General features: G+C 36.9%; 1 protein-coding gene across 2 annotated transcripts; it reads left to right on the top strand.

The window, feature by feature from the left end:
- Positions 1 to 189: 189 nt before the first annotated feature.
- fundc1 (FUN14 domain containing 1) lies at positions 190 to 27,647 on the top strand. 2 transcript variants are annotated; one of them, XM_039745149.1, is made up of 5 exons: positions 190 to 464; positions 3,227 to 3,378; positions 10,264 to 10,339; positions 25,245 to 25,373; positions 26,592 to 27,647. In XM_039745149.1, the coding sequence occupies exons 1-5, from the start codon at positions 300 to 302 to the stop codon at positions 26,667 to 26,669; spliced, it is 600 nt and encodes a 199-aa protein (XP_039601083.1). In that variant the 5' UTR covers positions 190 to 299; the 3' UTR covers positions 26,670 to 27,647. The 2 variants fall into 2 exon arrangements, with proteins under 2 accessions (XP_039601083.1, XP_039601084.1); XM_039745150.1 differs by having other exon boundaries at positions 355 to 464; positions 3,222 to 3,378.
- Positions 27,648 to 27,907: the final 260 nt, after the last annotated feature.

Below are 27,907 nucleotides of genomic sequence, written 5' to 3'. Positions count from 1 at the left end.
CTCAGCAAAGTTCTATCTGTCAAAAATGCCTGAGAATGTAGTGATTTGTATGTAATCTGTTTTTCATTGCCTCTGTGTTGTCGTTCCTGCAAGGCTTCGGACGATTTAATTACAGGGGACCGTCCAGCGCCCTCACTCGTGTTTTTCTCCTCTCTCGTGACGCTATCATTTTTCCAATTGGTTTCTATCACATGTAAATGTATGACGATGGCTCTTCGTAACCTACAATAGCGGTCGATCTACCATGCGCCATTCTGATAACACCTCCTTCTGACAGCCACTCTCGTATTCTGCGCGTTATGAAATTCATCAGCCAACGCGGACCGCCCCTATGTGTTTGTTGTGACGTCACATCCGTGTATGCCCGCGCTACTCGCCTGTCACCTGCAGGGATACAAGCTTTAAAACCGTCGCTTATTGTCACCGGCACTCAATTGATGGGAAAATGGCGGCGCACAGAGGAGGTAGGATGTGATTTCTGTTTTATTTACGTGTGGAATGACAGTCGTCCGGCGGTTAATACTATGCATCCTGCAAAAGCAAATTCGCTGACTGGTTAGTTAACATAAAAGTGTTTACTTTTTTACTGGTTACATTTTTTTATTTTTTCCTTCCGGCCCAAGTACATATTACATGAAAACAATTTCTACGTCACTTGGATTACTTTTTTTAATAACGTTGCACAATAAACAATTATTAACTGTTGTTAGCAAATTACCATCGCGTACATTATAGCTACAATATGTATTTGTGTCAACATTGATTTTTGTCTTGTTTCATGACCGCAGAGGGACTTGCAGCTATGTAAACCAGTATATTAAACGTGCAGTCTAATAGCAAATGCACAGTATCCCAGACTGTGAACGTAGAGAAGGTAATAGATTACAAACAAATATATGATTTGTCCTCTGTTTGCCCTGTCATCGTTAAAGACAGCTACGAAAGCGTTTTGATCGATCAGATGACATCAAGCATTTATGCTGTCAATAAAAGCTGCATACTTGACAGAAATAAACACGCTGCACTAGTAATGGACAGTGCTGAATCCATTTCCAAATTTGCATTGTCAAGTTGCGAATTGATACAAGTATTGACGCTTTTTATTCTTGCCTGGGAGTTCACATGTAATAAAATATGAGCGCTTTAACTTGTGCAGTCTATAATCAGGGTAGCAATATAAGGGTGCAAAAAGTGCCGAGCTGTGGAAGACAACCTGCATTGTGCCAATTCCGAAGAAGACCGGTGCAACTTCCCCGAATGACTACAGAACTTTGCCTGTTGGTGCAGAAAGAATTGCCAGGAACATAACATCAAGAAAACCAAGGACCTGGTTGTTGACTTTCACTGCACCAAACAGCCTCTTTGCCTGGCTACTACTTACTATTTAGGGAGTGAAAGTACTTGGGGGTCCACCACATCAATGAAAGGCTTGATTGACTTTTTAAAAGAAAGGAACAATATATGAAAGGGTAGAGCAGGCTTGAATTTTCTTGTGAAACTGCACTCCTTCAATGTGGGTAGTGACATCCTTCACATATTCTACATCTCCATGATGGCCAGTGTGATTTTTCAATGCTGTAATATGCTGAGCTGGCAACATCACATCAAGAGGGGCCCACCGAATCAGCAAGGTAATTAAATGGGCAGGCTCAGTTATGGGATGCACGCTGGACACCCTGAAGCTAGTGGCAAGAGATAGAATGAATGCAAAACTGAGTGCCATTATGCACAATTCTGCACATCTTTACCCTGACACACTAACACTGAGAACTTTCAGCCAACAACTTGTTCAGCAGAAATCTATGAAGAGATTCTATTGGGGCTCCATTATACCAACTACAATACGAATATGACTGCCCAATTAGAAGTTTTTCTTTCCTGTTCAGTTTCTTTCTCTGTTATTTTTCTTTCTTATTACTCATTCTTATGTATATTTGAGAGGGGTTAGTTGTTTGTCACAGTATAAAAATGTCATTTATTTATTGAGCTTCTCTATAACATATTTGGTAGAAGTGTTTTTGTTCATTCTATACTTCTCAAGTCACCGAGATATCTTTAGATTTGATTCTCCCTGCTAAAAAACTCTGATCAACCCTCTATCCTTGCTTAAGCTTTATGTAGTGTGAAACAAGAATTAGCTATTGTCAGAGACGGCTGGGGAGGCGACTCGGCTGGGACGCCCAGGAGGACCGGAGGAGGGCTTGTGCCTTCCCCAGACCATGTGGGGGCAACCGCCCTGGTTGCTTTGGGGACCACGGGTAGGGAGCTTGGAAGCTCAACCCTGCAGGTGCCAGGGGGCACTCCGCTGCCTTCGAAACCCTGGACCTCAGTACTTCCACCACACCCGGAAGTGCTGGGGGGAAGAGGAATAGGGACACCCGGACTGCTTCCGGGTACACAGCTGGTGCTTCCGCCACACAAGGGCGTGTCGGCGGAAGGTCACTGGAAGACACCTGGAGCACATCCAGGTGGATATAAAAGGGGCCGCCTCACTTCATTTGATGGCTGGAGTCGGGGAGGAGAGGAGAGGAGAGGAGAGGAGAGGAGAGGCAGCAGGCAGGCAGGCAGGCAGGCAGGCAGGCAGGCATAGTGAGAAGGCCTGGACTTAAGGGGTGATTGGTGCTGTGGCCCTGGGTTGATGCACTTATATGTAAATAATATTATTGTAAATAAACGTGTGTGTGGTGAAACCATCATGTCTTCATGTCTGTGTCTGGGCTGTACCCCACACTGTTTAACTTTCAGTTAGCTACATACATATTAAATAAAGGAGCTTTATTTTAGCAATGATTAAAGCCAATGTTAAGTAAAACATGAAAGGATGAGTAAGTAAGCACATTTTTTTTGAGATGTTATATTGATATAGCCCTTTTTTGTATTTTCTATTTCCTTGTTTAGTAGTTATGAATCAACTTTTTTTTTAAGTGTACTCTTATTATGAATATTTCTAAACTAGCATCCATGCATTTTCTAGAAACAACATAAAGTAAGTTTTCAGGTCATTGGGTGTCAGAGGATTCAGCACTACTGCAGGGATGTTTCCCACAAGCACACCCATGTTCACTGATACAGGGCTAGTTTAAAATTGCTAATCAACAAAAGATTCTCTTTTTTTAAATTTTGTTTATTTATAATGATTCAATTACTGAATTTTCAATATGTTTTTCTTCTAGTAGTTTTCTAATAAGTTAAAAATTGTCTTTTTTTCCCCCAACATAAAGAACAGGATAGTGATGAAGACTCTTATGAAGTTGTAGATATCACTGATTATGCAAGAAGGCATCAGTGGTGGAGCCGTGTTTTTGGGAACAACTCTGGACCTATAGCAGAGAAGTACTCGGTTACAACACAGATAATGATGGGTGGAGTAACTGGCTGGTATGTATATCACTTAAGCTGCTCAAAATAATGAAGTCTGAATCAATTTTTACATGATGTTCTCTACAAACCATGCTAAGAGTGATATGCAGATTTCTAGAGGATAGACAGCACAGATCACTTTATTGATGATTGATTATTCAAACCTGAAATTCTCAAGTTAAGTCCTGGGGCTTTGCTCCAACTAGTTTGACAATTAGTCCTTCTTAGTTTTAAACAATACAGTATCATTGTTTAAGCTGATGTCACATTACTTGTGGTTGTTAGTATATAAGACTTACCACCTGCTATTGCTGATCCTGTTGTTGGACCATGTCAGTTTATACTGTAAATTGCTGGTCCGGTCATATTTAGCAACTATGTGGCAACCTTCTAGCACAGTAATGCTTGCTCCTTTATGTGACCAACAATAACTTGCTGCCTGTTAGAGTTTGTGCTGTACGAAGTGTTAACAGGTACTGAATGTTAAGTCATAATCTTTGCCCTTTTCCTTTTCTCTTTTCTATTCTGTTGTGGTACATAAAACACAAGACATCAGACAGATGAGCTTTAATTCAGTTTGCGTTCCAAAATACCTGTATTCCTTATTCCTAATTACTGCATTATTTGAGTTGCACTTTCATATGACCATTCATTGGTTGTTAGCGCTTAGGTACCCAGCGCTTGCACCTACAAATTAAGACAAGTCAAAATTATTTGATTTTGTTGGAGTGAGCTGGTACTAGTTGGACTGAGTAGCTGGGCATTTTACATTACGGGACTGCCTCTGACTTGCTAGATTATGTAAATGAGAGTATGACTGAAGATAACTGGAAATGTTGTTTAATGTGGCTTTTAGTTAGCTGATCTTTTTCTGTTCTTATTCTGTGTTTTTAAAAATGAGCATCTATGTGAGATTTTCATTTATAAGAGAAAGATAAAGTTAATTTGCCATAGTATTACGAGCTTACATTTTTTTTTGTCCTTTTTAACTCACTTTGTCTCCGGAGTTTTATCACTTAAATTTTGTTCAGATGGTGACAGTTATAGGCATATAGGCAAATATTGGCATAGGTATAACTGAATATGTAATTAAAGACTAAAGTGGAAAAGCTATTTCAATGTCAATTTATGTTCATTAATTAGCAATGACTTACGTAATCAGAACATTTTAAAAAAAGTGCAGCATGTGAAAACAGAAATCATAAATCAAGATAAACAGATACTAATTTATAATTTCTTAACAAACAAATACTTACTCCATTTCTATATTTAAAAAATGCAGTCTGTAATTTCTTGATTAAATCAAAAAAGGTAAAATCTGTGAACAAAAATCATGGTTAATTAAGGTAGAAGTTTAATTAAAAAGCATTAGTGGACTAGAGCAAAAGCAGTTTGCTTTGCTTGCAGTTAAGGAATCCCTTGGGACCTAAAGGAATACTCCACTAAAAAGTTATATATTTTTTTTAATATGTTAGTTATTCTATGTAGTGTGCTGTGCTGGTCGAGCAAAAAATTGAATCTCATGTATTCATGCAAAATTCAAATAAAGTTTCTGGTGTAAGGGGGTTCTATAGACACCAATGCAAGAGAACATTTCATATGTTAAGTCATTTAATTGTACACTCACCATCTCCCAAACACATGTATTTTTATAAAATATTGATAAATAAACCACTTCCGTGAATTGCTGTATGAAACACGCTCAGACATGCTCAAATTTATTCATCAGCAATTTCAGTTTAGTAGCATAAACGTAAGTACTTCCTACTTTAAGTCAGGATTAGGGGTGTCCTGAATAATCAACGTTGCAGCTCTCACTAGGAAAAGTTTTTGAGAAGATTGATGAGTTGAAATGGTTAAACCATTTACTCAAGTAACTAGATTTAAAATTGGGAAATAGTGTAATGCAAACAATGTATGGATGATAGTCCCAGCGAAAGAGTCAAAGGTGTTAATGGTTTGGGGGCATTTTACCTTAAAACAAAAGGCTATACCTTGCTTACACTGTTAAACTAAATTAGCGTATCATTACAGAACAACTGCTATGCAGACAACCTCATAGTTTGTCCCAAGACTCAACTGATGCCACAGGGTGAGCTATGGCTGTGCATATCTGCTGACTCCGGATACTTTTTTGCTATACACTTATATTATTGTGGTATTTCCCTCAATTTACTCAAGTTCATTACCAGATTGGTCTACACTCTCATGTTAAGATTAATACACACACATAGATATACACATAGACACAGACCCTAACCACAAAAGTGAAGATAATTATTAGTAATCTACTGAGATTTAAATTTTAATAAATAGGTTATATTAACACTTTTTGCTAAATATACAGTACATACAGAATAATGGAAAGCTAAAGCTTTTATCAAGTATATTTGAAGTGACATATTAATTTAAGCATAAATACATCATTATTCATTTCAATTTAGCATTAGATTAGCAATGCATCATAACAGCACATGTTTTTGTGATTTTCTTTGAATGATTTTAGGTCCTCAAGCTACACAGGCAATTTATTTGTAGCATAAAAAAAAACAGATTATGCTGTTTCAGAATTGTGTGTAGTTCCTACTTGAACACGTTGGCAGAATCAAAATGTGTGAAGTCCTTGGAAATATAGGTGGCATCTCAGTCTACCAATTACACATAAGGCTCCATACTTTCATACTGCATTCATCTGGGCTGTGGTTGGATATGAGTTATTTGATTGGAGAGTAATGCCTGTTGCTTTGATATTTAAAACAACAAATAGTAGAAAGCTAAATCTGATCTGTGCCCAATCACAAAACTTCTTCTTTTTATCCATATTCACCTGTTGTTCTTCCACATTCCAAAGAGATTCGGGTTTGGTTATCTGAGTACTGTTAAACTAGTCCTTTACAAGTACATGTGTCCGAGATTGTACTTTTCTCGCACTCAATGATTGCAAAGGTAACATCTCCTTGTTACCCTGAACTGGACATACCAAGTGTGACAGATAAGGGGCACTATCGCTCCCTTGAACCCCTGTCTACGACTACAGACACCAGGTAAAAGTCCAAACGTTGACTTTATTAAATTGCTAAGTGCACAAAGCACCCTCTCCTCCACTATACTCCTAAACAAGCACAATAATAAGTACAATAATACAATCCTCCATTCCCAGACGCATTGCCCTCCTACCACCCAGCTCAGCTCTCCGTCTGGGAGCTCTCATAGTCCTTTTATATTCCCTGACCTGGAAGTGTTCCCAATCCCCAGTCCATGTGATCTTGTATCACTTCCGGGTCAGGTAAAAAGTCCTTTTCTTCACCCCGAGAGCATATCATTCCCCTTGTCCATGTGACTTGGACGTACTTCCGGGGCATAGGGTAAATAACCGTTGTGCCTCCCTGCAGCATTCCCTAGTGGCCCCCATGGCATCCAGCAGGGCTGCGTATAAAAAGTGCAATGTCCACGATGCCCTGCTGGTCTTTGGGGGACCTCCATACTGCAGGGAGGGCTCCACCTGGCGGTTTGGGGGTATTGGCCGGGATAAACGGCCGGCCATACACCACACAAGTAAAAAAACTTATTAATGGACAACTCTAGCCATTTCTAATACATACACATACAATTATTTATAAAGCAAGTCATCTCACTATCATGTCTAATGTCCTAATTTGTCTACAAAACACCACAAGTTAAAACAGTTGGATATCAAAGGTGACTGGCCATAACATCACACTGTCAAAGCATGCACAAATAGTGTGTGTTTATTTATTAAATTGCACCAAAATTGGATACAGTTGTCAACAATGACAGCCTTTTTAACTAAATTGAAAGAGAAGGGGGATTTTCCCTCTTAATTGTTAAACTGTGCATTCTTTTTTTACTAACAGCTGTCATTCCCACAACCCCATGCAGAAATCCAAGCCAAGGTCTTTGTAATCATTCCTTCCAGCTGTGATTGTCTTCCTTGCTTTTATAGGCATATTAAGTGATTGGAAAGATTGTACTTAAAGAACATACTTGTAAACATAATTACATATCTTGATAGAGACAGTACACCTTGACAACACATTGCAGTACCTATTACAATACATCTGTAAATGCATATCATATTATAAACCATTCGTCCATTTTTTTGTTTTACTTTTTTCATTACAGGTTTATATTTGACTGATGTTTGTCCCAGAATCTTAGGGAAGCATACCTTTTGTGTTCTGTACACATGATAGCATCTACTTCATTTAAAATTACATTTTATATTTTTTAAGCCTGGGAAAGTTAATGCGTTAATATTTGCAATTAATGTGGCCTGTCTAATGCATTGAAAAATATTGTCGCAACCAGGGCCGGCAACAAGGCAAACACCTCAGGCAGTGCTTGGGTCAGGGCAGCATTTTTATGTTATTATTATTATTATTTTTTTTTAACATTACACAACCATAATACAAAAAAGTTAATTGTGAACCTAAAGAATTACATACATATTTTGTAACATATTTATATACTGCCTTTAAAAATTTAGAGAAATAAAATTTCCCATTATTCCAGTTTGCAGTACCTTTGCTAATTTACACAAAGTACGCAACATAACCACCCAAGTAATGCACAGTGTCAGTTTTTAAGCGAGATTGCTGCTACAGGGAACTTTTTACCGTGCCAGGAGCAAAGGTGTAGGTAGAGCTCGGCTTTCCATCCATTTTTGTGTGGTGGTACTTTTTGAAACCCAAAAAATCTCAAGGCACACCACGATTCTACCAGCCACAAAAGCATTAAATCTATACATGTGCTAAACTGTCCGAAGGGGTGGAACTATCAGAGACACTGGCAAAAAAAAAGTAGCGTGAATGTTGTCGTTCGTAGACACAGCACTTGATGAGCACTTTGGACATATTTTCCCAGCTGCTTCCTCCCTTTGTCTGCTCATACAGGCAGTCCTGTACGGCACACCTGGGTAGCGCTCATTGAGCACAAGTTGTAAATCACTTGCGTAGAGTGTAATTATCAAGTTGTTGATGGTGATGAACAGTTGAGGTTGGCATTTGCTCATAAGTGTATGCTCATTTAAAAGCTGCTTATTTCATTTAAGTTAGTCTTTATCCGTGCATTCAAAGTCTATAGTTGTTTCGATCATTTAATTTTACTTTGACACGTCCGTTTCTCATATGCCATACCATTTTGAGAATTAATACGTTGGCCTCATTCTCTTATTGCCTTCTTTTCAATCTGCCTTTTAGGAAGGCATTCAAACTCAAGTTGTACTTGCTTAAGTAGTATTTTGTAAAAAGGTCAAGTTTCAGGTCAACTATGCCATTAAATTTTTATTTAAAAAAAAAAAAATTCTTTGTGTTGATTCTATATTATTATGTGATTCAGTCTATGTTTACTTCATGAATTATGTATTAATAATTGCATTTTTCAATGTTGGATGTGAATGAGATTAATATTAATAATATTTTTATTATTAAAAAGTATTAAATAATGTTTTAAAGAAGTCACCGTTTCAAAGGGAAACAGTGAATTTTTAACTTATGTGAATTAAAATGACATTGATTTACTTTTTTCTTATATTATTGCAAACTGGTTGTTTTAACAATGCTTTTTGATAAAGTGTTTTTAAGTTTGTGTCAGTTGTGAATATTGACACATCTCTTGGAGCTCTGTTACAAGCAACATTTAGTTGTGTTTGTGGAAAACATTTATTTTGTAAGTTAGTGCCTGTTTACTTTAAGTGTACTTTAAGTGTCTGATCCATAAACTTTATTTAAAGTCAAAGCAAGTGCAACTCACACAGCATATATTGGATTGAAAATCCAAATGCAATATGTGGAATAAGCACATCTTCTCATCTGGCACAGCGTGTTAATATTATCAGTAGTATAACATTTGGCTTGGGGTTTTTCACACATGCTGTTGTCTTGTCCCATTACGCAGTTTAAGCAGGTCTAGGTTATGCAGTAATATATTCAGAGCCCAAATGTTTAATATATAGTGGTCTGTTGGCATACAGTTTAATTCTAAACAGTTAATGAACTTAGTGGGATAAAACATAGCCTTCTAGAAACTGATGACAATGTATATGTTGTGGCGTATTCAGACAGCTGATGGTGTATTTGGAGACTGATGAGAATTCTCAAAGCCATTCGTGATTTTGCAGTTGTAAATTTTTACAAAAACATTGTACTTCTTAAGACTGTTTTTAAACGAAATTGAATTAAATGTTTGAAATGTGGGGACTGATTGTCAATTTTTCAATCAAGAATAAATTCTAATTACAGCAAATGCCTGACAGATTAATGTGTTATTTACAAGCCAAAGAGGTATCCATTCCTTTTCTGTGAACCTCTTGTATATTTGTCCGTTTACAGTATGTGAGTCTGTTGTTTGGAGTTCTTCGGATACCCTGTATTATTTGTACTGTCATTGTTTTTCCTTGACAGTCCAAAGTGTGTTGTAGTATTTTAAGGAACAGAGTGACATATGCATTTGAACTATAATAAAAAATAAAAACTGGGCTGGATGAAGATTGTTACACGTAAAAGCAGTTAATTTATTTTTTTAATAAAGACCAAAAGGTTGAAGTAATTGTGATTATTGAGTAACTCCCAGTGGCATGAATGCCATGTTACAACAGCCCATGTTGAAAAAACATTTGTCTTCAAAACTAAGAGCACAAGCACTGTCTACATGGACACACAAACACAACCACAAGCAGCCTGATTGTGCAGCACAGCTAGATATGTTGTCTGTTTGAATAGCCACAATTACATGCATCACAGCATAAAGAAAGCTTTGCATTAACTTTTTAGCTGCAGTATTGTAGCTAAGCTTGTCCTGTAAAGTACCTCATGGTCAAATGTCAGAGATAGTGGGGACATGTAATTATTAAACAATATCTCAGTACGACTTTTTGTTTTAAAGGTGTGCAGGATACCTGTTTCAGAGAGTTGGAAAGATTGCTGCAACGGCAATAGGAGGTGGATTTCTTTTGCTTCAGGTAGGACATGTCTCATATTCTAAAGCAGATTTATGTAACTTTCTACGAGCAGGCTTAAGCAATTCTTGAAAAGTGACAAGACAGATCTACCAAAAATCTGAAATTTACTTGTAGTGTTAAAATTGTAGAGAAGTTAAACAAAAAAAACTAAGAAAAAACTTACATTGGCAGGAAGTCAATTACAACAAAATACAGGTTAGTCTGTCTCCTGTTATCTTGATTATTATTCTATATATGGTAAAAATCAATGTCAAGGTCAATTTGTTTGTGAAACTGCCAAGTAAATTTGACTGTGACACAAAATTGGCAGTAGTGTGCTTGTATATTCATTTCACATTTTGTGTTTTGTATGATAGTGAACGATTTCTTCATGGATCTCCCAATGATATGTGCTAAACAGTCCTTCTGCAGTAATGCCACTTGTAGGAACAAGTAGTTCAGTGCCTGTCATGTAATAGTATTATTACTGATGGCTGAATAGAGGTACCCTGCTTACATTTGCATCATCAGTACTACATCTTGTTATCACTTTGGCACTGAAGAAAAAGAAGGTGCTTACCCTACACTATATCTTGATCTTTTAGATTCTACACTCCATGCAAAGTGTCATTTAACAACTTCATTTTCGTGTGGCATAATTTGCATTCAGTTTGGTGCACTGGAGGAAAGAGTTTGTGTGCAACATACTGATCTTGCCTTTGGATCTATAGAGCAAAGAGTGTTCAGCCTTAATTTATTCTAGTTTCAGGATCATCAATTAACAGCCCATATACAAGTTTTCTCTGGTGCCACAGGAGAACTTTCATTTACTTGGAACACTTCCACTGTGTGAATTCAGTGCAGTATACAGTCACATCTGTCCATTATGTACCAATTCCTTTTGTATTTTAACTCTACTGGAAAGAATAAAAATGGCAGGATATATAATTCTGAAACCTGTTTTTTGTGGTACTTTTTCAACTTTCATGCTTCAATACTTACTGCATATTGCATTTTTTTTTGTGACTTAAACCTTCTTTCACAATAGTTGTGGATATTCTATGTATTTATTGTGCGTTAACATTTATAAATACTGTTGTGACCTGTGAGTTAACTTGCTTGTGAGAGTCTGTGGTCTGGGTGATCCAGTTATACTGGAGCAGAATGCAAGGAGCTATCCTGAATAGCCTGATACAATTGACTGGAAAACAATGAGAAGATGTACTTTGCCGAACATCTCCAGTGTGAATTAGTCCTTCTAAGTACATGTTTTGTGTAGATGTTTATGTCAAATCCGCTTGATGAAAGTATAAAAAGAGTTTTGAACAAAAGTATTATTTTCTGAATTTTCTGACTAAAAATAGGCCTGAGCACATACCTGTAAATCAGCAGTCAGCTGTTTTTACAGTTGTGTGCCTGTTTAACCTTTACTAACCCTAAGATGTACTGGCAGATGAGTCATCCAACCGGTTTGCCAGCTTTTCTCACAGAGTTGTACAGAGTGTCTGAAATAGCCATAAAATACATAAGATGATTTTGGATATGTAGCAAAAGTAAAGACCCTGTAAAATATTTTTTCATTACAACTGTGTGTAAAAGAACAGAAATTTTGTTTTGGAACTACAGTGTGTATGTTAAATGTCATTTAACATTCACAAAGAAACAGGCAGGCAGGCAGCTAAGGAAGTATTCCAAATTGCACGGCTTGACATGCATTTTTTGACAGAAGAAAATGACCTATCAAGCAACTGCTTCAACTTATGGAAGTAAGGATAAATGCATTACAAAGCTTAAAGCAATCATAAAACGAAGTTATCAAGAGCAACGCAAAACAAACCTCCACTGCCAATTGAGACATTTTTACTGTCGCTCAAATGAGTCTGTAACTTACTGTTATAACACGTGACTTACTCAGGCTAGAATAACATGTGAGAGTTTTTTAAAAGGCTGGGTATTTCAGAAATCTGACTGAATAACAATCTGCCTTTCATTAAGATGTGAAAACAGTCATTTGAATAAGTGACAAACTTAAACATATTTGCTCACACTTACAATGCATGCCCTCTATCAGTCAGCCATTACAGTATACATTGATAACTGTACATTCATTCAAAAGCTAAATTTGCAGTCCAGTCCAGTAAATACCTAACCTATCAAAGAAAGTCAATCAAAAAAACCTTACCCTGTCTCCCCTTACCTGCAGTGACTCTATTGTGGAGTCACTACTGTACAATTCAGTCTTGTTTTAAATACTGCCAACACAAAGCATACATTTAGTTTCTGTTTGCGTTTGAGCAAGAAAAATTATTTTTTACAAACCAATTGACTTTCATTGTAAAAAAAAAAACTAAGTGTGTATTGCTTTCTTACAAAGAAGCAATTACCTGCATAACACAAATATTAAAAATACTTGTATGATTTAAACACACACATTGGTTCTTTTTACTGAAGATGATAGTATATTACTTTTTCCTGTTTTGACATTGTGTGATAGTGTTTACCCTTATTAGTGGAAACATCACATTACTGTACAGTGTTGTTGAGAGTAACTAAACTTGTCTTTAAAAATGAGCACTACAGAGTAGAAGACTCTTTTTAATGTATTGTAAAGTAAACTTGACAGACTTCAGAAAACGTTCTCAATAGCACAAATTCAAAGTAGCAAAGACATACAATTTTCACACTAGTAATAAACTAAGGAACATAACCCGCATTTTGAGTCTTGCTAAGAATAAATGCGATCATCAATTTATAGGTCTGTTAAGTGTCTTTTTACAGTGCAACACTGGAATACATTACAAATCACATTAGATATTCTAAATAGTGCAAAATTAGCTATGCTAAGACAGATTGCATCAAGTCAAAATTAGATTTGTGCAGACTTGTGTGTTTTTGTGTGTGTGTGTGTGTGTTTGTATTACAAGTGGTTACACATTATTGTGAGCAAAACATTATTTTAAAAAATCTGTTCTGAAGTGTCTCAGTGTACAAGATAGAAATTTTATTAAAAATTGTGAAATAATTTTAAACTGAAAGTCGCATTGAATATTGGTAGTTAAAAATGTAACACTCTTTATTAAATGGATGGGTGATTTTTTTTTTTCCTTAGCTGTAAACCTAAATAGAGCAGTGAACCAAGAAATAAGGAAAGGAGTATTGTATTCACTATAAGCTGAGGTACAGTGCCATGTATGAGTAAGACATCTGGCATGGATGCAGCAGTAATTGGTGCCTGTTTTAAAAATAGAATGTGTCACAGATGGTCTTGTAGATTCCTGTAGTGCCACAATGCAGAATTTTGGGTTAGAAAAATAAAGATAACAATTATGCCAAAACCACTTGGTAAAGTAGGGTAATATTGGCAATTAAATTTTATTACATAATCTCCTTAAAACACTGAAGTATGGGGAAGAACAGAAAGCACCAACATTTGGTGCATTTCCAAGGTGTGAAAAGGACCTAAGAATGTAATAGAATTTCCGTTGATTAGATACTAATGGTCATTGAAAACCCCAGGCAAGAACATTTAGAAATTCTCTAGATACACAGTACTCTATTGAGGAAAAAATAGTATTGCTGAAGGTATAAAATATAAACGTAACCAAGATTAATTTAATTTTGCTTTATAATAAGCGAAATCTATGTGCTGGCTACCTGTAAATTATATATATTATTGGTGTAAAACTGTATTAAATCCAAAAAAACACAAGAAATGATCAATTATAATTAATATTAAATCAAACAGATAAGGGAACCTTCCCCCCCAAATGCCAAGGTGAAGTGTTATTGGGAGAATTAATTCAACTGCAAGTAGGTCTTAGGTTGCATAACTAGTGGTGTATTTCTAACTGCACTCAAACTGCATTATTGGCCAATTAAAGATTTAACCATTGTGAAGACAAGACTTGGTTTATATAGAGGTGACTTGTAACGGAAGTAGCATTATGGATTTCGTTTCAGCTGTAATGTTCCAAAGACACTATTACTTGAACCTAGAGTCACAACATGCAATTCCACACAACATTGATTGTCATCATTAAAAGCTTAGTATTGGAAAACTGCTTTTAATTGTGACAATAAATTTGAACTCTTCCCAATAACTAGTAAAGAGCCATCTAAAGACATTTTTTCTCATTTTTAATTGCTACTATTTAACAAACCCATAATTAACTATATCAAGTAAACTAGTAAATTTTACATGCTTTAACTAACTGTAGACAGTGAGCCTGAAGTTGCAGCATCCCAACAATTTAGTTCTTGCTCACCTGGAACAAAGGTAAGCTGACTCTAAATTCATGCTAAAATGCCACAAACGCAACATTGAATAAAAAAAAAAGCTTATAAAATCTAGAAAATCCAGAATATCTCCAAACAAAGAACATCCTGTGTTTCTTTTATGTCTATATATAAATCATTAGCATATTTCTGTAATCCTTAATGCTGTCAATAAATCGTAATATTCTGTTTCTTAAAATGGACCCAGTTTAGTCAGTCAGTCATTATCCAACCCGCTATATCCTAACACAGGGTCACGGGGATCTGCTGGAGCCAATCCCAGTCAACACAGGGCGCAAGGCAGGAACAAATCCCCGGGCAGGGTGCCAGCCCACCGCAGGGCGACCCAGTTCATTTACTTTCTATATCTATTGGTTATGATTCCCTTTTATACAGAGAATGATGAGGAAAGTATAACAGGGACACAACCAAAATAAATTACTGGCTTTGCCAGAAACAATCCAACAATTTATCTAACATTAACCTGTCCATTAATTTTCCCTATGCTGTGCATGTATGTAGGATTTGTAATTTAAATATGTTTGTTTTTTGTTTGTAATTGGGAATTGTTAGTGAGGCACTGTGTATTATTTTCTTGTTTTCATAATTGATACTTTATTCATCAGTAGATTGGTTTAACTTGTTTTTAAATAAGTAGGATATTTTAAATACCGTGTTGGTAGGCAGCCATCGCCCAATTAGAGGTGATGAGTGCTACAAGTGAACTGAAGCTGGACAAGGTAGAACTGGAACTACTTCAATATAAAGTGAGTGGTAGATATTGTTTATATTCATAAAGGATTCTGACTGTTTTTAGATAGCTGAAATAAAGCAAATGTGTCACATTTCTGAATCTTAGCATTGGCAATCTATTCAGAAATGTAAAATCCTATAAATTTTGCAGTGGACCTTAAACCTAGCAGTTTAGAACATTAGGTGATTGTATTTCCCAAATGATATGAATACTTAATAATTTATGTTCTTGGCCCACCAAACAGGGGCATGTTCTGTCTAAAGATGAGACACTCTATTCAAGTCTGAAAATGATGTGTCACCTGGAATGCCCAGACAACTGACAAAAAAATAGTCTCACTATAAATCATATTTGCACAACTGAATCAAATAAAGTATAAAAAAGCAAGTAAGCAACCACCCACCTTTTCAGTTAAAATGGGTTTTGGAACCCTTCTGAAACTGGTCCTTATAATTTTGAGCACTTTAGTGATACACATGATCAGAACTTATAAATAAAGTGAGTGTTCTTACACACTGGCTGTTGCACCTTTTATAACATATATATGGAAGAGACAGTTTGATTATAATCAGGAAGTGAGAAAATTAAGTAGAAATAAAGTATACTTTAGTGTGTAGAATGGGCAAAGTAAGGAAAGAAGTGTCAGAACTTTCTCAGACTCGGGACATAATATGGTGAGCACAATAAGCTTGTTTATCGTCATTTCTAAGAGTTATTGATGTCAGTAAGCACTTTCTTCTTTAATCATTATAAGCACTAATGGTGTTAGTTGCAGTTGGGCTGCTTTTTATGCTTATAAGTATGTTGAGTGGTTTATTGATCAATATTTTAGTTTTCATAAAGCAAAACCTTTTCATTTTTAAAACATTGAGTTTAAAGCCAAAGGGTTTGTGCTCTTAATGTTTTCTTTAACTTAGTTACTACTGGAGAGCAGCTTTCTGAATGTACTGTAAGTGTCCTTGGAGCCCATGAGTGCTTTTCATGTTGTTATAGTACTTTAGTTTTTTTTTCTTTCTTTCTTCTGTTAAGTAATTTGAATGCACACTTCCTCATCTCATAACTTAACTTGACACAGTTACGGCAGTTTTAAATGTGTTGTAGTGGTATGCAGAAGTGTCCTTTGATTTCAGAGTATGCAGAATTCCTCAACAAAGTAATGATCAATATTTGTAAGTGTAGTCCTTCCTTTTACAGTTCAGTTACTTCTTGGCATTTATTGTATGGGAGTTGAGTGCACATGTGAGTTAACTAATAACTATTGTAGTCTGCATTATGTAAATTGATTTTGTCATGTTCAATAAAGTTCACCTTGTGCACAATTTAAAGTCCACATTTACTTTATTCCCTTTTTCACATGTTGAATTGAAATGGTTAAAGAAAGAAACAGAAATGAGCAAGAGCCAGCTATGTTATAACCCATTTTGTGTCTGCTGTACCATAGGGTGGCATCGCAAGAGAGAGCATGTGAGAGCACACAGCAAGCGGGCAAGAAATAGGGGGGAAAAAAGAAATGCATCACAGTGCAAACATGCCACACATCTGAAACCTGACATTCCATTGTCTCAGTACCAGCCATCAAGTACATCAGCATAAAACTTGGAATAAATCGTTAACCCTTTCTGTCATGCTAGTAGACATTCTAAAGGGCACATTGTGGTCCATGTAATCTTCCAGCTCCGCAAAATTTGCCAAAAATAAGAGGATTAATTAAAAATTAATTCTGTCAATTTTGAATTGCTGTAATTTTTTGCTAAGTGTACATTAAAATTACATGATAATAGTAACAATTTAATATGGATGACCATCAAATTCTTACTAATACACAGCTTTAATGCTTTAAATTTATCTTGTCGCGTTTGTTTTACTAGTTTTTCTCATTGTGTGCCTGCTCTTACTGACAGTGTACTGTAAATATTTTCAATTATAAAATGAACTGCTTTGTTGAATGATCAGCTACTATGAAACCTTCTGCAAACAACAAAGATGACACACCACCAACAACATAATAGCCCATAACAATTAAATGGATCAGTCTACCAACCAAGAAAAAAAGAAAGTTAGGTTGGCTCTAAATAGAAATACATATCTCAACTGTAGGGGCGGCACAATGGTGCATTGATAGCGCTGCTGCCTTGCAGTAAAGAGGTTTGCTTCCCGGGTCCTCCCTGCGTGGAGTTTGCATGTTCTCCCCATGTCTGTGTGGGTTTCCTCCAGGTGCTCCAGTTTCCTCCCACAGTCCAAAGACATGTGGGTTAGGTGCATTGGCGATCCTAAATTGTCCCTAGTGTGTGTGCCCTTCGGTGGGCTGGGATTGGCTCCAGCAGATCCCCGTGACCCTGTGTTAGGATATAGCGGGTTGGATAATGATTGACTGACCTCAACTGTATAGCAAAGATAACAGAGATTTCCCTTACAGTGGCAGCAGAAAGCCAGAAATAGGCAAGAGTGTCACTGGTGATTGTATTAAGGGCACTGAAAACCTAAAAGAGCAAAGTGCATTGCATTATGGTATTAATCAACAGTGCTGACAATAATAGTAGCAAATGATGGTTAGTAACTTTAGTACTGGTTTATGAATAGGTAATAGGTAAAAGTATGGTCATTTTCTTTTTTCTATGTAAAATTTAATAAAACCATCTAATATGCATATGTGTACTTGTTTCATCCAAACATAAATGAACAATTTTTTTTTTTTTTTTTTAAAGAATGGAAATTGAATGTATACAGTACATAATTTGTATTTTTCTTCTGCTGCTGATGAGAGTAAGTCACTGTTCACTAGTCTGATGTGGTAAAAGGTTAATTACCCAAATTATTTATAAAATACCCCTAGATTTAATTCAGAAAGGGCATGAGGTTTCATTACCTATTGACGTTCAGTAAACTCTGCAAAGATTATTGTCATTTCCATGCGCAGAATGCAAAATAAGTCAAAGCTAGCTCTGTGCTTCCTTTATCATGGGATGTGTGATGTTGGGTGAAGAGGTGCAGACATCTACAGTATATGTCAGTGCCTACATGTTTTTCATGTTTTTGAGTCAAACTGTATTAAAACAACTGGTTGCAAAAAAAAAAAAACATTTGATAGCATTGTTAGATTGTTTGTTTATTTATGACAAAGCATTTATTTAGGAAACCATATCCTGGAAAAAAAAACTGCTAAACTCCATTTGTGAAATCTTGGCTGATACAAATGATATACACTTGCTTTTTTTTTTCTTCTGAGTGATAACACAAGGCAAGGCTGTCATTTTTTTGCTGCTGTTTATGTAATAGATTGTGGGTTTTGGGTATTAAAATTTGAATGCCTTGTATTCAAATGATATGCTTCACGAGGTATCTGACCCAAACATTTCATTTAAGCATATGCTGCAGATACTGGATTAATATCGGAAGATTTTAAGCTATTAGACAGATTTAAGTAAAACACATTTATGTCAATTTTTAGGAAGAACTCATAGTTAAAAACTAAACATTTTTCACAGTTTCTATACTTTTTGTTTGATTCAGTTTAAACATGGGCGATATGGCCTAAAATCAATATCACGATAAATTGAGCAGTTAACCTCGATAACGATAAATGGACGATAACCACCCCAAGTGCCAAAAAAACAAACTTTTTTTTTTTTCATTTGATGGGGCTGTGGCAGGCAGCATAGTTCCTCCAGTTATTTTGATAATATTATTCCCCCTAGACCTATTCATTGCAATTATATTATTACCACTTTAAAGGACTGTAAAATGTCACTGAAAATAAATGAAGACAATAGTAGTAAGTACTTTTAGTGGTTAAGATTTATTAACTGAACAAAATAAAAAGTGTAGGATACAATATGTAACCATGCTCTCTAAAAAATGTGTATCCCTTGTAAACAAAATAGTTTAATAATAAATATGTTTCACATTGGCTATTCACAAAGTAAACAATGATTGTGCAAATGTAATGCCATCATGGACAAAGGCCTATCTCTGCTAAGGCCTTGAGGTAGCATATCTATCCAAATCTTCACACCCAACATCACCCCAATTCATGGTCTAATTCTCAAATAAAGCAAGCAAAATAAAGTAAGAATTAAATAAGACCTCTCAGACCATATTTACAAAATTAAAAAGGGTTGGCACAGTAATAAAACATTTTAAAAATCATGTATTTTGCTACATTTCACAGCACAACATGATCAACACTGGCTCACAATAAGTCTTCTGTAAAACTTTCTGGATACACTGCTGCTCAGCAGTCTTAAGTATTTTATGCCTATATAAACATTATTCAAACATTAATACTTTCAATTTTGAATATGACACACAGAATTAAAGTCACTTTAAAACACACCAGATGTCACCACCCAAATATATTAAGATGTACACACTTACCGACTGCCAGGTGCAGCCTGTGCCCAAAACATTGCATCCGTGTCCATTTATTGAGCTTGACAGCTTTCACAATATTTGGGCCGTTGTCAGTTGTTATAGCAACAAGGTCCTCTTCACTGATGTCCCATGCAGACAGCATCGCTCTCAACCCCTGTCCAACCATCTCCCCCGTGTGATCAGATGGAAAATAGGCCGTCTCGAGCACTCTGGTACGCAGCTCCCATTTGTTGTCGATGTAATGAACTGTGAGACTAATATACGGCTCCATTGTGCGGCTGGACCAGAGATCGGATGTGGCTGCAACGTGCTTAACATATCTCAATTCAGCAGCAACCTTTTTCCTCTCTGTGCTGTACATGCTGGGAATGATAGTTTTGAAAAATATTTTCGTGATGGGAGTTCGTATCTCTTGTCAATTATTTTCATGAAGTGTCTGAACCCGTTGCGTTCCACTGTAGCAATAGGAGCCATGTCTTTTGCTATGTGGTAGCCTATAGCATTTGTGATTTCTTGCCATCTTTTTGAAGTTCGCTCATATAGTTGAGTACTAGCAAATGCTTCGGTTATTGACCGCTGCCTGGTGGAGGAAGACGTTTTGCTGGTCCTCCTAATCTCTTCTCGCTTTGAGCTTTTTTTATGTCTTCGAATTGAATCACATGGTTGTGCTGCAGGTGGTGGAAGAGGTTGGTTGTGTTACCTTGACTTGACGCAACAGTCTTTTTGCAGAGTTTACATTTAACAATTTTTTGATCAATATCATCCTTGTTGAATCCAAAATGTTGCCAAACGATTGATGATGCATTTTTTTTGTTAACAAGCGTCTCCTCTTCCTCCTCCACCAGCTCTACCTTCGTCGCTGCTGCTTCAACATTTAAATCGTCCTCCATTTGTTCACCCCTGTCTCGTCTTGTTACAGGTAGTAGAGTCATGTGACTCCACCCCGTCAAGTCTGTAACGTAGCACAGCGTCTTAAAGGGACATGAACATCGCCAACCTGCACATGCCTTTTCTTTTTTTTTTAAAATACCGAATTTACCGACATGGGCAAAATGACGTCGATGAGAGTCATAAATTTCGGTAACGATAAATTTTTGATATATCGCCCAGCCCTAATTCAGTTTATGTTGAATAATTATTTTTAGAACTGCATATGTACATTATATTAACAGTAATCTGGAATATTAAGTAGATGTTCTAGAAACATAAGACATAAGGGTTTGATGCAAATTAATTTCCAGTAACCCCATACATGGTAGATAATGCACCACAGTGGCAATTGAACATGTATAGCTATTTAGGAAAGTGTAAGACAGACTGACATTACCCATTTTGTCAGGCATGGAACACAACTCCTTGGCTTAAAAAGACGCTGCTAGACACTCTTAATATCAGCTTCGTCATGACTGGGCTTTGTCTGGAATGCAGCATCTGTGCTTTTCTAATAAAATGATAAGAGTAGTAGTATCCAGATATTAGGTCAGGTCAGGTTGGGGAGCATGCGCTATTACAGGACGTTGCCACACCCATCAATGAAATGACCATCTATCTGCCACAGCCAGGTGTTACATGGGCGTCCCTTTTGCCTGGTCCAGTTGTTTGGGTCCTCAACAATGAGGACCCTGTGAGCCGGATCACCCTAAGGGAATGGTGCACATGTCCATAGTGTTGTAACTGATGCTCCCTCACAATGCAGGTAATGTGCCTCATTCAGAACTCCCTTAGCAGCCATTCGTTCAACACTTGGTCAAACCATCAGTACCCAAGGATTCTCCAAAGAGACACAGTACGGAAGGAGTCCAGTCTTCATCTCAGGTCACTGGCTAGTGTCCATGTCTCACAACCATATACCAAAAATAGGAAGCACCAGGACTAAAGACTTGGACCTTTGCCCTTTTGCACAGATATTGGGAATGCCACACACCCCTTTCCAGCGACCTCATGACCCCTCTATACTCTCCCAATTTGTCTACTGACTTCATAGGAAGTGTCACCAGAGACATGAATGTCACTGCTGAGGTAAGTAAAACTTTGGAAGAGGTTGTCTATGTTTCTGCAGACAAACACACTGCTGATGGCTGTGTCGAAGATGTCATGCATTGATCTTGGTTTTTATCCAGGATACTCGCAATCCCAGACGCTCGGACTCCTCACTCAGTCTCTCATGAGCCCCAATCGGAGCCTCCCATTCATTCCGCAAAGACCACAGCATTGTTAGCAAAGTCAAGGTCAATGATGATCTTTCTTCACCAACAGATGGCTCACCCAGTCCATGCAAGCATTGAAGAAGGTACAAGCAAGAACAAACTCCAGACGAAACCCAGAATGAACTGGGAAAAATGCAGAGGTTCTGACCCCACTTTGCATACCACTCGCAGTATCAGTGTACAGATTGGCCATGATATCCTGCAACTTAGTCGGGATCCCACAGAGGATGTCCCTCAGGACAGCTCGATCAACTGAGTTAAATGATTTATGAGAATCAACTAAGTCTGCAAGGAAACCTTACCAATATTTGGATTTGTACTTGATGAGAGCCCTCAGTGCTAGGATGCAGTCAATGGTAGACTTCTTAGGCCTTAAATCAGACTGCTATGGTCACTGGTAGGTAAGCAAGTGATCACAGATCGTATTGAGGGCGAACCTAGGGAGGACCTTATCTGGTAATGAGAGCAGCGTTATCCCCCTTTAGTTGTTGAAATCGAAGTGATCACTCTTTCCTTTCCAGATAGGGGCGACAAGTCCCATTTTCCAGTCAGTTGGGATGATGCCTGTCTCCCAAATGGAAACAAAGATCGCTTGCAATGCCAGGAGGGCAGCCTTCCCACCAGCCTGGAGAAGTTCACCCCGGATACCACAGCCTTCTCCACCCTCAGCTGGTTCACCACCTGCATAATCTCAGTGAGATTAACCTGAAGAACCATAGATCTAGAGAAGTCCAACGTCCTAGCCGGAGGATCATCCTTAAACAGCTGTTCAAAGTAGCCAGCCCAGTGGGTCACAACTGCAGCAACATCCATAAGAACAATTCCATCACCTGCTCTGACTGAGACTCTCAGGGGATCAGATCTGGATGTGTGTAATGCTTAGATTTCTCTGTAAGCAGAGTGTAGGTCACTAGACCATAGATGGTGTGTTATTTGCTCACAGATTCTCCTAACAAATGCCTCCTTATCTGACTTCAAAGGCCCTACGGCCATCATTCTCAGTTCCCGGTACAGCACAGAATTGCCATCAAACCATGCGCTGCGACTCCTCTCAGTAATATCCAGGATGCTCTTGTGAGGTGCAACACCTCCTTCTGGGAGCACCGGCAACACCAACATAACCCTCAGCAACCTTCAGAGTCTGCAAGTTCCTCACACAAACTTCATGCAGATTTATTAGAAACATCCTGATCTTGAAGTCTGGCCAGGTCCAGCCTCTTTCTCCTAGTAGGAGAAAGAACTCTGTGGTCAGAATTCACAAACTGGACACTTATGTAGACCCTTGCTGGAGCTGGATGCAGTTTAATATCATACCCAGGACTAGATAAATATTAGCAATTAAAAAATATCTATTGATACAAAATGACCAATACTATCATTAAATCCGTATCACCCTTAATCTCCCACATGAGAGTCCACACATATTATGGGGGCTTCTTATTTTAATATAATGCAATGGCATCTACTTTATAGAACATCTGTATCATCCTGTGAATAACATTATTATAAAATAATCAAATATTACTCCTTAAATAATAAATGTTATTCAATAACCTATTCTTCATGTAGACAAAAATCAGCTGCTAAATTGATTTCCTTATTGGACATTTAAAATAACCTTGAATTAATCAAAATTAAAGTGGGAAGACTCTTGTCTTTCTATAATTGTACAAGTTACACATATCTTAAGTTGCTCATGTGTAGCAGTCATGTTAATCAGTCTCGAAAGTGTCCTGTCAGTCTTCAGACAAAAAGGAAGCATTTTAAAACGAGGATCTAGAGCTGATACTTGTTGACAGATACATTAAATGAATGGAACATAATAGAAATAGAACCGACCATCGTGACTGATAACGCTGTTATTATGGAGCTACTTCAAGTTGGCTGCTTTGAGCACATGCTCACCTTTGCATCGAAGGCTATGCTGAAAATTCCAACAACTGCCCATTTGCTTGGCTGGGTGAGGCACGTTGTAGGGTATCTTGCCTTTACAGATAATGTAATTTGTTATTTATTTGGGCACAGAGCGAAATAAATGGAAGTGTGGAGCTACCCATCGTCTGTAGTGCAGATTATTTAAACTCTTACTTGTTTGGATGTCGACTGAGATTACATTTATGGTGGCAATTGGGATAAATTATTTCTCAAATTTCTTGCGTTACAACAATGATTAACGTCTGAGTTGCACAGCTTACATATGGCTTTGCTTTTATCCAATTGTTCTTTACCAATGCACTGTTGGAATCCACACATCTGAATTAAGTGTGTAAGAGGAGTACACATCATGTTATGCCAAGCAGTAAAGTGCTTTTTACATTGAAAGCCTTAACAGGCGCATTAACGCCATCTACTGGATCAGACACCAAAAACGAAGGTAAGCAAAAATATACATTTAGTAACTGAGCAGGATAGAGATTCACAAAATCGATCTTGAGACTTTAAGAATCAGTACTGAATTGTTAAAATGAAAAATAACAAATATTTTTACCCAGGCCTACACAGAAATTATGGCAATAATTTGTTTCACATAAAAAAAATAGCAGAAGCAAAAGTCTACTCTAGCTCTGCAAGGCCAGGATTGGCCACTACCTGTAATATATAGTTTTCTACCAATAATCATCAAAGTTGGAAGGATGAAGCACAGTATTCTCTGTATTTATACACCAAAATTATACTGGTCATACCATTTTAGTATATAAAAACACTGAAGCAAGACAGTGGTAAATAAACTGACTGGAAGCATGCAGTCTGTAATGCATCAAGCAAACAAGTTCTATAGTTAATCCGTTTGTACAGTACTATGTGCACTGTGGCTATATCAGCAATACTTTGCTAAATTTATTAAACTTAGTTAATAGTTGGGCGGCACGGTGGCGCAGTGGTAGCGCTGCTGCCTCGCAGTTAGGAGACCCGGGTTCACTTCCCGGGTCCTCCCTGCGTGGAGTTTGCATGTTCTCCCCGTGTCTGCGTGGGTTTCCGCCGGGCGCTCCGGTTTCCTCCCACAATCCAAAGACATGCAGGTTAGGTGGATTGGCGATTCTGAATTGGCCCTAGTGTGTGCTTGGTGTGTGGGTGTGTTTGTGTGTGTCCTGTGGTGGGTTGGCACCCTGCCCAGGATTGGTTCCTGCCTTGTGCCCTGTGTTGGCTGGGATTGGCTCCAGCAGACCCCCGTGACCCTATTCGGATTCAGCGGGTTAGAAAATGGATGGATGGATAGTTAATAGTTGCATCTTTTTACTAAATGTGTGTTATTTGGTTAATTGATACAGTATGTCATGTTTCATTTTCACCCTCCAGTAATTTTGTGCTATCATTGCAGATTGCAAATCACAGTGGGTATGTGCAGGTTGATTGGAAGAAAGTAGAAAAAGATGTCAATAAGGCAAAAAAACACCTTAAAAAGAAGGCGAACAAAGCAGCTCCAGAGATCAACAGCTTTATTGAAGAGGTAAGGACTGTATGTAAAGTATTAGGCACCTTTAAGACAAACGCATAAATTAATATCAACAAAGAAAATCTATTTATCTATATAGCTCTGAGAAAGGGTGCATGTTTCTCTTTATTGTCATTAATATTTCTAATGATGGATACTGTAAATCATGCATGTTTAATACCTAGTGATAATAGTTTATAATATATAAACAGTATGCATGTCTTGCCACTTGGACTTTATTAAAAAGGTGTAATATTCTGTAATATTTTTAAGGTAAAAAAATGTGCAGAAACCACATTACACAAATTATTTTAAATATTTTTATTTACTAATTACTGTAATTATTTTCAAAAACCTACCCAATTAGTTATTTTGTTTTGTGGTAATCACTGGAATTCCCACAGTACACATGTGACTTTCTGTTGAGGTCCAAATTAGTCTGTTTGCCCTCATCACACAATTAAATCATCCAATTTACCTCATATTGGCTAATTATACCTTAGAATATAGCACATATAACATATCATGCATTTTTTAAAATGCGCATTAGAGATATTTTAATGCCTAATATTTTCTAATAAGACTTAAACCTGAAAAGGGCTGTGGGGAACTGGACCCTATTCCTGGAAACACTGTGCACAAGACAGGAACAATCCCCCGGACAGGGCACCATCGCAGGGGTACTATTTAATTTTTTTTCAATAAATGTGTCCAGAAAGTGCTTTGAGTATATCTTTTATCCTCATAAACTGATTTTAATAGGAACTGTATTAAGTAACTGTCTTATATGGATATGGTTGTACCTTCTATGCGCATGAATTGCATATTGGTTGAAATCCTGCAAGCAGAGCTTTCATTTTTAATCAAATTAATTCTTCATGAATAAGACGCACTGTTCAAAACTCTGTTTCCTGCTTCTCTATAGCATTTTTGCTGATTTAGTAGCAGGCAGTTACAAGTTAGCATGATGTCTATTGAAAATTTATTATAGAAACTGTTCTGAAGAACTTCAAAAAATTACTCCCTTCTTCCCTTGTGCTGTCAAGATACATACACAACAGACAGCCATGTCTTACTATAGCAATGAATGCTGCCAGTAGCGCTAAAACACTTACTTCCTGAAGTTAGTTTATATACATGTTTTCCATCTGTAATTTTCATTAGACAAGTAATGTCTAATCATTGTTAATGTGTTTATTTTGGACAGTGCTTTAATAAAATGTTTTCTTTCAGTCAACAGAGTTTGTAAAGAAGAATATTGTGCTGTCTGGTGGATTTGTGGGAGGCTTCCTGCTGGGACTTGCATCATAAAACTTTTCTCCTTATATTTGTGCCTACTGAAGTTGAAGAAATTATACTTGACATCTGTGAGTTTTTTTTTTTTTTCCTTCCTTACTTTCCTGTTCAAACTGAGCAGCAAAACAGAAGAACATTACTACTGGAAATGGGACAGAAACAAGTGCCCAACTGCTACTTTACTTGTGCCTGTTGAACAAGCCAGAGGACCTGGAATTCCAAATTCAAAATAAAACTGTGCTGTACAGAGATTTTATTTATGTATTATTTTCTTTGAGTTATATGCTGTTTTGCCTTATAAATTTAATTTTGTATGTAGATAATACTGAGGTTGGTTTCATGTAGTGTATTTTTTATTTGAAGGTTTTTCCCAACATAATACATATCTGTTTAGAACTGATATGCATGGTTAATGTTGCAAAGATTATTTCCTTAATACATTTTGTAAAGATATTACTATACCATATGCCCGCTGTATATACAGTAGTTCAGTTTTGAAACTTTAATATTATAAGATATCACATTAAGTAAACGTTAGTTCCTATAAAGTTCTATAAAATTAATTTTTTTTTTTTTTTTAATCAACCATGAGCTAACAGATTTTAGTGTATTGTTATTTGTTGGGAGATGCATGGTGTGAATTTCATCTTATGTTTAGACTTTGCTTTCTGTATTGTAATTGTTCTATCTGTTGTTTAAGATATATTATGTGCACTTTATTTTTTTTGGTTTGGGTTTGTTTACTGCATTGCTTGGGGAAACCAATTGGAAAGTCTATATTGGTATAATAACCAATGTAGTCAAAATAATTGTGTTTTTTTATGGTTGTCAACAGGGCTCAGAATTGTTCACAAGTTTTCGAAAATTCAAGTATATTAAATTTTAAAAGTATTTTTTTCAGTTGGCATAATATATGTATTACAGCATCTCGGCAATTCTCTAGTCAGTGTTATGTGTTTTTATCCATCCAGAATAAACCTCTATAAAACGTGAGAGAGAACAGTGAAAGTATATTGTTTTGAAAGACAAATGCACTTCATATCCATAAGCTTATCCAGACTGGATCTCATGCTATTTTCACCCTGTAGGCATCAGGATAGTTAACACTTTGATCTTGGCTGGTCAGTCAAATACAGTATGGTTCATTTGATCAGAGCAGAGTAAATATTTTCATAATCCAGAAATGTACTGTCTTTTTTTTTTTTTTTTTTTCTTCTTCTTCTTGTAGTACAAAACAGCCATGCTTTTCATCT

This window comes from Polypterus senegalus, chromosome 2 (genome assembly GCF_016835505.1).
Source record: "Polypterus senegalus isolate Bchr_013 chromosome 2, ASM1683550v1, whole genome shotgun sequence".
Lineage (NCBI taxonomy): Eukaryota > Metazoa > Chordata > Cladistia > Polypteriformes > Polypteridae > Polypterus > Polypterus senegalus.
This window is presented reverse-complemented; position numbering and strand designations above follow the sequence as displayed.